We start from the raw sequence: 13,960 nt of genomic DNA, 5'->3' as shown, positions 1-13,960 counted from the left end.
CTTTCTATCTCTCTTCTGTCTCTTTAACTTTCTAGTTTCTAATATAACTTTGGTTAATACTGTTTTATTCTATTTAAATTCACAGAAGCAATGGATGAAATTTCCTCAGAAATTTCCCTTTGCTTCAGGAGTCTTACTTGACCCTTTGGTGAGTTTTTTACTCCTGGATTGTGGATGAGGAAGGTCGATGTATTGAATGCCTATTTACACATTCCCATTACCTGGGCATCCTGGCATTTTTTCTGTTTTGTTTATCAGGGGCGTGATTATCAGTTTTGGACCCTACAATTTGGTCTGGCTTTGGCTCCTTACGACTTCTGCTGAGTAGTCAGCTCGTTCACTTGACTGCTTCATGACAGAGTCCTTCGTTTCCACCATTACATAGAGGGCTGACTACTTTTGGATTCCTCTTAGGTTGAATCTGCTGTTCATACTCAGTTTCTTATTCGAGAGGATTCCAGAGTGGGTTGGCTCATCAAGGTGGAAAAGTCGTTTCTCACACCCACACAATATCTGATTCATCTAGATATGTTTTTCAATTCCCTCATCAGCCAGGCCAAACTTTCTCCCCTTTGTTTACAGGATATGGAACGTCTCTTTTGCAGTCTCTCATCCTCTCCCTCTCCTACTGCATGAAAGACCCTATCTCGTTTTTGGATGTGGGCTTCTCTCAAAGACCTCATTCCCCTTGGTTGTGCCCACATGTATCACCTTCAGTGGGTATTACTCAACCAATTGAGCCTCATTTAAGATCCTTCAGATGCTCCAATAATCTTGTTCCCCCAACTACAGGGCAACTTTGCTAGATGGTTGGATCAAACCAATACTACCATTCAAATTCCTCTTCCAGCTCTTCAACCAGATTGTTATCTTTTTCACAAATGCTTCCCTTTCAGATTGGTGTGCATATCTCAATGCACAAGTGGTTTTGAGTCTTTGGACACTGGCTGAATTGTCTCTACATATCAACACATCCCAGTTTCCCCTTGAAAAAGAAAGGTCCACCTTTCAAAAGCACTTGGGTTATAGGGTTTTTATTCATTTATAGCCAGACTTTTTGAAACTACGTGTTTTTCTAACATCATGAACATATTGGAGTTGCTAGCAATTTACTGTGCTCTGCTTCACTTCTTGTTGGATTTTTGGGGGCGTTCGGTGATGGTAGTATCTTATGTCACCAGGCAAGGGGGTATCCAGTCACGAGATCTTTGTTTCTGAATGTTGAATCTCCACTACTGTGCCCACAGTCATCACATCAGATTGTTAGCATGTCATATTCGGGGTTCCCTGAATGTGGTCGTGGATCAATTATCTCAGCCTGACAGGATTCTCTCAACAGAGTGATTTTTAGATCTGCAAGTCTTTCAGGAGTTGTGTGCTCTTGGGGATTTGTGGATATAGATGCTTTTGCCATACATTTCAATGCACAACTTCCCCATTTTTGGTCTCCCATACCTCATCCTTTGGCAGAAGCTGTAGATGCTCTCAGTCAAATCTGTATGCATATCCTCCTATTCATCTTCTTCTTAGGGTCCTTTCATTGATTCAGACCCCTCCATGTTGTGTTGTCCTAGTGGCTTTGTTTTGGCCTGCTTTAATGTGGTTTCCACTTGTGCTCATGCTTTTGGTGTCTCCTCCCCTTCCTTTGCCATTGTCTTCCATGCTCCTTCAACAGCCTTAATCAGGCATGCATTATCCATCCATTCCCATCCTCGCGCTTGCCAGACAGTCCAGATTTTCCAAGAGTGTTGCCTCATTGATTGCCCATCCTGTATGTTCGTCCTCCTTGGCAGTTTATCAGAGTAAATGGTATACTTTCTGCTGCTGGTCACTCCACCAAGGATATTGTCCTTTACAACTTTCCTTACCACAACTGACTGCATTTTCACTTGGCTCTTCGATAGGGGACTGTCATTTTTTCTCGACTGCTGGCTATCAAACTGCACTATCTTGCACATTCAGATTTACTGAGTTTTCCTCTGTCTTCCAATCTCCTGTATTGTCTTTGTTATTTCATTCATTTTCCCTTTCCCATTCTCCCTGCCCTGTTTCTCTCTCAGATTGGAAACTCAATGTTGTTCTTTATTCTCTTATTCATCCTCCATTCGAACCTTTGTCTTTGTATTCCCTGTATCACCTTTCCTTCAAATCCGTATTCCTCATATTATCGGCTTGTGTTCAGCAGCAATCTGAGATATTTGCAATTGATGCTTACCTTATGCTGTTACTTCTGCTGCTAGTGAGGGTAATTCCTCTTGTATCTCCCATTTCATTATCCTCAATTTCCAACATTTATGACCATTCTGAGTCTGACCACTTCTTGTGTTTAGTCTAGACACTACGATGGTATCTCACTCTCACTGCTCCCTTCTGTGGTTCATGTAACCATTTGTTTATTCCATGGAATCCTTCCATCACCCAAGTCCTCTCTCCAATTACTCTTACAAGTTAGATTCACCAGTTAATTAGGCTGGTGTATTTTGCATGAGGTGTGTCACCTTTTTAGGGTATCTTCTTATCAAATCCATCACCTCACCAGGCCCCTGGCTGCCCGTTTCCTTTGGAGGTTATCATCGGGGCCAGTATATGGACTACACCTCATTCCTTTGTTTCACATTATATACATCAAGTGGCTGTTTCTTGTTTGGTGGATTTTCCAGTCACCATTTTACATACTGTAGTGTCATTATGACTGGTCTGTACTATGTATTGTTATTTCTTTATTTACAAGGACCTTTTTGCTAGTGTATTGTGGATCCCACTCTGTGACAAGTGGTGCCTGACCAGGTATAATTTTTTTTTTGAAAATCTGTGCTGTCCATCCTGTGACCATGCTCGATGTCAGTTATGTGGTAGCTCTTGCTACCTTGGACCTTGGGTAAAATTCCAGATGCTGCCATATGTTGGTTGTGTGTCTCCATTCAGTTGTCATCTATGCTGAAACAATTATGTTGCATGATTAGGTTACACACACTGTAGAGATGGGGTGTTCCATAGGACCACTATTAGTTCTCTCTAGTGATATTTTGCTTCATAAATATGTTCATCCCAGACTGTACATTCGTGGACACACATGAGTAAAGCAGACAGGATTGCTGCCCATCTCTGATGCTCCATGGTGTTGAGACTCTTGCTACCATGGACCTAATATACAATTTCAGATTCTGCCAAGTGTTGGTTGATTGACTCTGTCAACATGGTAGCTCTGCTTTTCAAAATAGGATATCGTGATCACTCATTGCAATGACTCAAATGATGCAGTCCTCCAGATTCTCCAACACATTTTCCCCTCCTTTCTTCTAGTGGAGTATGGGAGTCCTTGCCATGTAACAGTTCCTAGCCACTGTGGTCATGGACCATGGAGGTCTGTCCTGCTGAGTGATGCATCATACCACTCAGCTGAGAGTAGGGTGGTGTCAATAGCGTATAGCACTTCCTATCGTGGACCTGATGTACAATTCCAGATGCCACAGGTTTTGATTGTAGCACTACACCATAGTCATATATCTATATATGGCAGATTGCTTTTTCCCACCATGGCATTCCTCCTTCATACCATCCTCTGGATGTACATTCCCTATAGGTATTTGTGGCCAGTAATTATGAAAAAAAAGCACAGCTGCTCCTTTTATTTCTAATTTTACAACTTGTTTTTTCATTATACTTTCGGTATTTGTCTACAGGCTGAAGACTCAAGTATATCATTAAGTAACTGATAAGATATAATTTTACTGAAAACAAATGTTTGAAATGTATTTAGGAAGTTTTGAAAAGAAATTTGAAATTTTGGGGATGAAGAATAGTTTTTAATCCTAACATAAAAATCACTTCCACTCGGAGTAGTAATGAAACAGATTTGATATATTCAAAAACTCTTTAGCAAAAATACTTCATTAAAAATTTGATTTATAGTGTTCAAAAGACTAGTAATGTTTACTAAAGGTATACCAAATTTTGTGAAGATGCACTTACTGACTTAAAAGTTATAGAATAAAAACTTAACGTTTGTATTACAATACAGACTCATATATAATACCGAGCCCATTGTGAAAGGGTTAATAGGTAATACGTATTATGGGATTTCATCATATTTTTCTGTTAGTGTCATAAAAGAACAAAGATTATAGCTCAGAAATGGTGTGGAGCTGCTGAGGTATGCTATTTTCTTTTTTGGTTCCACACCTCATGGTCTCTCTTTGGGAGCTTCCTAAAGGAAGATCATTTTTTTTCACCAGTTCAACGTGGGATTCTAGCGTTATTTTTTGAGAAGAGGTAAGATATTGTATTGGAAGTTAACACTTTTCTAAACTGAAAATGTATTTCCGATGGATACTTACTCTTCTCACATTTCCAACCCAGCCTCCCCACTTTGGGTGATATGTGGTGTAGAATCTATGATCAAACTCAATGTGATTAAGGAGTGCAAATGTGCATTTTGTTGTCTTTCCCTTCTTCTCATATAAAAGTAAAACAAGTTTTAAAATGGTGCATAGCATAAGGCAAATAGTTTCAGTTTACTTTCCAATATAATGTAAAAGATGGGCTTGAGCTTGGGGTAAGACAAGTTCCATTCTTTGTATAGTAGTGTTTAAAGCTTCCTTAGCTTCCAATATGTACTTTCATAAATACTTTCTTTCCTAGTGGGACAGTGATAAGTCAATTCCCCGTAGTGGATAAAGCAGATAACCCAATGTGGCTTTGCTATAAAACAAACAAACATAAATAACTTATATGCTCCTATAGACATAATTGCTTGCCTCCCTACAGACTCTATGTATCCCCCAAGGAAGGTGTGCCTCACAGTTTGGCACTACAGGTAAAAGGTATTCCACTTATGACAAGGGTCCAAGTGGTCTGGACTCCATTATTACTATCTATCCAGGCATCATTTACTGTGCATGTCACGAGGTTTTAGTTCTTAAATGTTCTTAAACTACTTTTTGTTTATGGTATACCAATTGTAGCTAATAATCCATATGTTAATAGTATATAAGTTGTAAGTTCTTAATTTCATAATGCAATATTTAAAAAAAATCCTGAATTTCCCCTAGTGTGAGAAAGGTGACAAATTTTCTGTAGGCATCCCATCTACCCTATTTTATTCACCACCACCCTCTCCAGTAATTACGAAATTTATCGTAAATTACTCACGATAAAATCGTCATTGCTCAGACAAATGATAATCTTTATAGCTTTCAATTTGTTTAGTTACAGAGCCATCAAAAAGAAAATCAGACCCCTCTTGCCACACCTACATGTCACATCCTCTCTTTCAGGATTTGTTAATAGTTCTCTCTTACGTTTAATTCTATATTATCTATAACCAAAAGAAAGCCATGTTTTTCATCTATCAAATGTCATATTACATTGGATTCTGAACAGAGAATTGTCAATTTCTCTTTTATTACAAGTTTCATTCCTACGGGAAAGAAAATGACTTGCTTGGATGAATTTGTAATGGGTCTTATCAAATAGCTAGAAAGCCAAAAAAATTGTGATAGTTAGAGAAAATTGTCTGCTTTCTGTATGTTATTATTCTGTGTTCTTTGGTGCATTATTTAATTTAATATAAATTATTTTGTGCATTACTACTATTAGTATAAAATAGTTGGGTTAAGTGTCATCGACAGTCAACAGAGAAAAAAAAAAAGCAAGGATAAGTACTTTATTTCTTGTTTTTCACGTTTATTCTTTATTTATTATTATAAAAGTAACTAAAATGTAAAAATAGGGATCTCTTTAGGTTAGATTAGGTAAAATAAATAATAATGTAATACAAATATTTTATGAGGCATGCTCAGAATAGTTTGTGGGTAATGTAATTCGAAAGTGTAATGTGAGCTGCACTTTCCCCAAGTGATTTACAACTTATAATGGCACAAATAATAGTTAGACATGGTTTAAAGGTCAATCAAATTTAATTATATATAGATGCATACTGTTATGAGTTTAAACCCACTTAGGATAAACAACTGTCATTTCATGTTATAATTTGAAGTCATTCTGGAAAGACAAAAAGGGTAATTTAGGTTTATTTCGATTTTTTATTTTTTTGGGTGGTTACGAGGCCAGTCGAATTGACCGATCCTGTTTTGAGATAGGGTAAAGAAAATAACAGATAAACTATAAAGTTTTATTGAAAAAAAAAAACGGTTGAAATGCATTTAGGAGGTTTTAGGAATTACACAAAGGAAATTTAAGATGAAGAAAAGTATTTAATTTTAACATGAAAATTACTTTGCACACGGACTATTCAAAACAAATACTCAATGAATTCATAGACAAATCTTTGTTTTATTTCATTTAAAATACTTCACTAAAAAATAAGATTTTTTTTATGTGAAAGACTTGTAATGTTAACTGAAAGACTGCCAAATTTCATGAAGATATACACACACTATATTGAGAGTTATAAGTATTAAATCTATAAAGACTTTAAACGAGTACAAAAAGGTCACGTGGTCGGTCAAGTTGACTGAGTCCGTATTGAGAGAGTTAATGAGCTAAAATAGCTACTGTTTTGTCATCTAAAGTTCTTTTATGAAAAATCAGCAAAAGTTAATGAATAGAATGAAAGAAGGGGCTGATGATATTACTGACCCCGGGTCCTGGTCTAGCTCTTGATACCCCAGGTTAGAGATACAGTTTAAATTTTCCATAGGGTTGAACTTCTCTGCCAGAGGGCACCATTAACTTGTGTCAAGATGAATAATAAATGGTAAAGGACAAGAAAGGAAAATAAAACATTAAAAATTAACTATATGTGAAAAGAAAAAGACCCAAAATTATGAATATAACCAAGAAGATCTTTAAAAGCATTCTATAAAAAATGTACTTTTTCTATTTCCTAATTCTAATAACTTCATTGCATTGTACGTTGATGATAATGGTAAGAGTTAGTGATATGGTATAGAAAATGAGAAACAAAATATAAACATTTACCTTAAAAAACTTTTGATATTCATTTAAGAGGTTCTAGAGGTTATGTAAATGAAATATGAAAACTATAAGATGAACAAAAGTATTTTTATACTTAATGAAAATCACCTTATACTGTTAACTATCCAGAGTTTGAGAGCAAATAACTACAATACATAAATAACATATTTTTATTAGAAAGACATAATTAAAATAATGACATTTTAGTGTACAAGATACTTATCATCTTTAACAAAATACTACCAGGTTTTTTGTGAGAGTTACCATATGTATTGTTGCATAAATGTCCTTCCCCAGTCGAGGTGATGTGAAATGTATCACACCATTACAAAAGGGTTAAAGGATTTCACTGTCAGTTGTTGGTCCATTTTGTTGACATTTCAACAACCAATACACCCGAAGAGCTTGTGACTTGAACAATGTTTCAGCACACTTGCGTTTGCCCTTATCGATCTAATGAACTGAAACAAAAGAGTTGCAAAATGCTATTCAGGTCTCACACCAGGTAGTTTGTCCAAGACAAAGCATACAGCATGAAGCTGTATCCTGGTCTGTTTACCTAACTACAGAAGCACAAAGTTATGAAGAGAGATCCTATGTTTAGTTACAACTATATGAATCAATGAATCTACATTTCTTTACATCGTACCTGAAGTTGTCCCAGTTCACTTGCTACTAGAGCTAAGGTTCCACTTGGATGCCAAGATATTTGTTGAACTGCCTAAAAGGAATAAAGACAAAATATATATATAGTGTAAAAATAATCCCAGAATTAGATAATGTGGAACTAGATAACACACACACCTATAAAACTATTAAAACACTTCGGTGTCCCTTTTCAGTTATGTCAACAAATACATCAGATTATAAAATTTCTGAATACAAAAAAAGTCTAGTGTATAACAAATACATAGTTTTTTGGTGAGTAAGTATATGCATATGGGCCTGACATGGCCTGGTGATTAGAGTGCTCGACTTGCAATCTGAGGGTTGCAAGTTTGAATTCCCAGCACCAAACATGCTCGTCCTATATGGTCAGGAACTGGGCCAGTCACCTGAGTGTAACAATTCTTGCCTTAAAAAAATACTAGCCAACCTCAAACTAGTTGGGACTAAGGTCATAAAAACAAAACAAAACAAACAATACATGCATAAGACATTTACAGTCATGAAATTTCTGTGAATAAATAAAAATATATTTGGTACTATATTTATAAGAATAACTAATAAACTGTTCTATTTTTCTCTGATAAAAGTAGAATAATTTTTCAGATTATGCTTGTAATAGTATCCAATGGTGGCATAATAATAACTTACTATCACAGTAAGCTATGTAATAAAAATTCACAGGGCTTTAAACTATACATTTTAGAACACAAAACTTATATAAGGCACTAAAACAGGATATCCCCAAACTACTATAAGTTAACTGGTTTTCTAACTAAGCTATAAATAAGTTAAAATATTTCTATACGTGCTTGAAGCAAAGAACTACAATTGCCAAAACAAACTACTTCTGTTAACTAAAGATTTATGTGAGAAGTCTAAACGATAGCTATCTAAGGTTTCTATACAAAAGACAATGCTCTTTCTGTTGGTTATAAACATGTTCATCAGTCTTGTAAGGACTATTAGCAAAGAGTATTAAAAAAAAGACAAGAAGACCTCAGTAAATCTAGAATGTTTGAGGTTCAAGTTTTTGATTTATCCTTGTAATTGTCTGTACTTTGTGTTTTTGAAAGCACATTAGGAAAGATATAACATCTTTTGAGGGAAAATTCAGAGCACAGATGCATCATGTGACAGGTAAGTGAAGACTGATATTTTTTTAATATTTTCTTTCTAAATTAATAAATTAAAAGTTAGATAATATAAAAATCTGAATTCTAAACTGTTTTGATGTCAAGTTTACTACCATAATTTGAAAACAAATTTGCTGAATTAAATTTTGAATGAAACTGTAGAAGGTTGTTACATATGCACTTTGACCCACTTGTAAAGAGGTAAATGAAAGCTCACTCTACAGCTGTATAAAAGCCATGTAATAAAATATAGAAAGATTAAAACTATTAACAACAAAAATAGTCTTTTTTATACAAAACAGACATATCTGAAAACATTCAAAATTCTATCCTTAAAGTTCTGATATACTTCAGAAACTTACGTGCTTAATCAAGTGTTTATGTTAAAAGCCTATAACTCTGAGATATCAGGATATTCAAAACCCTATTCTTAAAGTTCTGATATACTTCAGAAACTCACGTGCTTAATCAAGTGTGTTTATGTTAAAAGCCTATAACTCTGAGATATCAGGATATTCAAAACCCTATCCTTAAAGTTCTGATATACTTCAGAAACTTACGTGCTTAATCAAGTGTGTTTATGTTGAAAGCCTATAACTCTGAGATATCAGGATATTCAAAACCCTATCCTTAAAGTTCTGATATACTTCAGAAACTTACGTGCTTAATCAAGTGTGTTTATGTTAAAAGCCTATAACTCTGAGATATCAGGATATTCAAAACCCTATCCTTAAAGTTCTGATATACTTCAGAAACTCACGTGCTTAATTAAGTGTGTTTATGTTAAAAGCCTATAACTCTGAGATATCAGGATACTCAAAACTCTATCCTTACAACCTAATACTTTAAAAAACACATATGCTTAGCATGTCTCATTAAATGTTGTTAAACCCTACAGTTGTGACAAGTTAATCAAGTGTGCTTATATCACGAATGAACAAGTTTCATGATTGGAGAAGAATCATAAAAAGATATATTATACTTACAAAGTTTAACGTTGTTATCCTTGTTAAGTGTCGATAAGCATCATATATAACCTGTAAAAATACAATTACAAGTCAGTACCTGACAGTTAATTTTCTCAAACAAATACAACCAATAAACTATCTGTTATATATCAGTACATCTTATCTGTAATACATTAATTACAGTTCAACATCATATATTACCAATAAACCATCAGTTATACATCTGTACATATTATCTGTAATACATTAGTTACAGTTCAACATTATATACTACCAATAAAACATCAGTTATACATCTGTACATCTTACTTGTTATACATTAGTTACATCTCAACATCATATATTGGTTATACGTCAGTACATCTTCTCTGTAATACATTAGTTACATCTCAACATCATATATTACCAATAAACCATCAGTTATACATCTGTACATCTTATCTGTAATACATTAATTACATCTCAACATCACACATTACCAATAATCCATCAGTTATACATCTGTACATCTTACTTATTATACATTAGTTATATCTCACCATCATATATTAGTTATACGTCAGTACATCTTCTCTGTAATACATTATTTATACAGAGGACTATTGATAATCTATGATAACAATTACACAATGCTATGACTCAAGTGTAGCTCCGACAGGAACATTCCCAGCCCCACCTTAAACTTCAGTAAATTGCTAGAGTGCTGATTGTGAAATATGTAGAGTTAATTTTCATGTAACAAGTATTATCATCAACACAACTTACTGCTCAAGTGTAGAGCCAATTCTGTCTGAGCATTGCATTAATGTACATTTAAAAACAAAACAGTATCTCATGCATTACATCTCCGATGTTACTGTTACATTCACTGAGATGGGTGTGTTATTTTTACTTACTACTGTAGAGAAACTGTGATGCAAAAGTATATGATTATACATTTATCTATGAGTCAGTTAAATCAAGCTTTGGTTCAAATACAACCCTCCCACCTCACCCCCTGTCCTTCAAATTTTCAGAAGGTTTGGTGTCAATTGAACACTGTGCTACTCTGGTCTGCAGTAACACAGACTAAAAGTCATGCCCCTCTTTTTGTAATTGAAATATGATGATTTGCAAATTGCATATAAAATTACCTTTACGGAGGAATTACATTCTACTGTTTTCTGAGATAATGTTTTCCTATTTTGCAATTATATAACCATACAAGGGTAAATATTTTAGTGCTTTAACAGGATATTTGCACGTCGAACCAGGTCAGTAAAGCATACTACCAGTCATGCAACAGAGGTAGTGAAAATGTTAAACACCAAATGTAGCCCAAGAGCACAGAAGTCCATTTCAGCTGAGGAAGGAATTTCCCGTGGAACTGGAAACAAAATAATTCCCATAGATTTGGATCTACAACATCACATGAGAGTCACGTTCACAAGCTTTTCCCAAAAAAACCTGGCTTGAACTAGTGGTTTATGGCAAATAAGAAATGAAAATATAACATGCAGTAGTCTGGGCAATATATTATAGTCCTCCTGATGATATGGCACTTCAAAATAATTCCACATATCAGTTCTCCTGCAAGATGCAAGTACAAATGGGAATTCACGTTATACCATTCACAGACATTTCCCATGGACATTCTGGGCCTTTCATTTGCTCAAATGAATTCTTAAAGAGTCATTTTTTGTGTACTTAAAAAGGTATGTATAGAAGAAAGGGCAACATTGACCTCAGTGGAGAGAAATAGTCCACAGCCACAACACAAAACATCACTGAGGGATTGTTAAGCCTATACACTCACACTTATATTATTACTATAGATTATACATATTGTTCTAAAATTCCAATGGAATCTACTTCTTTATACAAAGCTGGCTTACCAGAGAACGATCGGAACAGCTTAAGAGGAGTTTGTCTTCTGCAGGACTCCACTGAGCCGATAACACATGTTCTGTCACAGAAAATACAGTACAAGCACTTTTATTACAAAAATATACAAAACACTAGCTATAACTACATGAAATGTTTTTGATTTCAGGAAAACTTCCAAAACTACTGAAGTGAGAATAATGAAAGGTTTAGTGGTCAGCAGGCATCAAGGGGAGCAGAACAGAATAATATTTTAGAGCAACTGTTTTCATCTTTATACTCACAGAAAAGAGAAACAGCTGTTTTACTTTTTATACTCACATAAAACAAAAACAGCTTATACAGATTTATACTCATGGAAACAAAAACAGCTTATACAGATTTATACTCATGGAAAACAAAAACAGCTTATACAGATTTATACTCATGGAAAACAAAACAGATTATACAGATTTATACTCACACAAAGCAAAAACAGATTATACAGAGTTATACTCACACAAAGCAAAAACAGATTATACAGATTTATACTCATGGAAAACAAAAACAGCTTATACAGATTTATACTCATGGAAAACAAAAACAGATTATACAGATTTATACTCACAGAAAGCCAAAACAGCTTATACAGTTTTATACTCACACAAAGCAAAAACAGCTTATACAGATTTATACTCACACAAAGCAAAAACAGCTTATACAGATTTATACTCACACAAAGCAAAAACAGATTATACAGAGTTATACTCACACAAAGCAAAAACAGATTATACAGATTTATACTCACGGAAAGCAAAAACAGCTTATACAGATTTATACTCACGGAAAACAAAAACAGCTTATACAGATTTATACTCATGGAAAGCCAAAACAGCTTATACAGATTTATACTCATGGAAAGCCAAAACAGCTTATACAGATTTATACTCATGGAAAGCAAAAACAGTTTATACAGATCTATACTCATGGAAAATAAAAACAGTTTATACAGATTTATACTCATGGAAAGCAAAAACAGCTTATACAGATTTATACTCATGGAAAGCAAAAACAGCTTATACAGATTTATACTCATGGAAAGCAAAAACAGCTTATACAGATTTATACTCATGGAAAATAAAAACAGTTTATACAGATTTATACTCATGGAAAATAAAAACAGCTTATACAGATTTATACTCATGGAAAGCAAAAACAGTTTATACAGATTTATACTCGTGGAAAACAAAAACAGCTTATACAGATTTATACTCATGGAAAAATAAAATATTGCTTCACTTTATCATTTTTATGGTAAACATTATTAAAATTACTAAAACATGAACATTCCTACTATATCTGTCTTAATGATCCCAAATACTTTTTTCTATATAATATGGATCATCTTGTTACCTTTAACAGGCAAAATTTTATTCTTTTAATATGCACAGGATAACTTATTTTTCACATGCTATAATAAGATGTTTTTGGTACATTTATAGTTAATAAAAAATCATTGAGATAAATATTAAAAGTTTATTCTCACCTTCAAGGGGAATGGAGGTCACAGATATTTGATGAAACTAGAAAATAATTTAAAAAATGAAATTTAAATCAATCTATTAAAAACAGAAACTCTATAAGCACAATTCCATACATTAGATAATGAAGTCGGTTAAATTCAAACATTATTTTTATCTGAGAAAAAAAAAAGCAAGAAAAACATACAACACTCAGACTCTAATCAAAAACTTGCTTTGGTTCTGTACATTGTTACTACTTGCACCTTGTCACACATAGCCATCCTTTCTTAAATACTGGCAGGACCAACAGAGGTCATAACCCACATATGCCACCCCCCTCACTTAAAGCAGGGCTCCTGATTCCCAGCTGCTGTTGTTAAATGTGTTCCATTACATCTAAACAAAAATATAAATCATTTCATTGTGTTATCTGAGCTTCAAATCAAAATTAAAACTGCTTGGAGTGGCTGTGTTCTCTATAGTTTTAAAATCTGAAAGACCTACTATTTTTGATACACAAAAAAACTGTTTGTTGTAACACTGGTTGTTACCATGCTAGTCAGTAATAATAATAACTTTTGTATTCATTATTGGGCCAAGTGTTCGTTATGAAGCAAATATAGAAGTTATGATATGAAGACTAATATAACAGCATGTGACTGATGCAAGTTACAGGAAACAGTACAGAAAGTGGTAACTTTACATTCTCAGGCCTTTAACATACCATATCATATTTTTACATTCTCAGACCTTTAACATACCATGGGTCTGAGAATGTAAAAATATGATTTAACATACCATATCATATTTTTACATTCTCAGACCTTTAACATACCATATCATATTTTTACATTCTCAGGCCTTTAACATACCATATCATATTTTT

The 13,960-nt window shown here is 34.0% G+C and overlaps 1 protein-coding gene across 1 annotated transcript in view; it reads right to left on the bottom strand.

Moving 5' to 3' along the window:
* Window positions 1-13,960, bottom strand: part of LOC106467663 (WD repeat-containing and planar cell polarity effector protein fritz homolog) — a gene marked incomplete at its 5' end in the record, with an annotated part of 34,540 nt that overhangs the window by 5,653 nt on the left and 14,927 nt on the right. Inside the window, 5 exons of the mRNA XM_022395868.1 lie at window positions 7,589-7,660; window positions 9,728-9,778; window positions 11,584-11,654; window positions 13,098-13,134; window positions 13,836-13,842. Of these exons, the coding sequence (XP_022251576.1) occupies window positions 7,589-7,660; window positions 9,728-9,778; window positions 11,584-11,654; window positions 13,098-13,134; window positions 13,836-13,842 (238 nt within the window). The remainder of the gene's footprint in view (window positions 1-7,588; window positions 7,661-9,727; window positions 9,779-11,583; window positions 11,655-13,097; window positions 13,135-13,835; window positions 13,843-13,960) is intronic.

The sequence above is a fragment of the Limulus polyphemus genome, unplaced genomic scaffold, assembly GCF_000517525.1.
Source record: "Limulus polyphemus unplaced genomic scaffold, Limulus_polyphemus-2.1.2 Scaffold2699, whole genome shotgun sequence".
In the NCBI taxonomy this organism is placed as follows: domain Eukaryota; kingdom Metazoa; phylum Arthropoda; class Merostomata; order Xiphosura; family Limulidae; genus Limulus; species Limulus polyphemus.
This window is presented reverse-complemented; position numbering and strand designations above follow the sequence as displayed.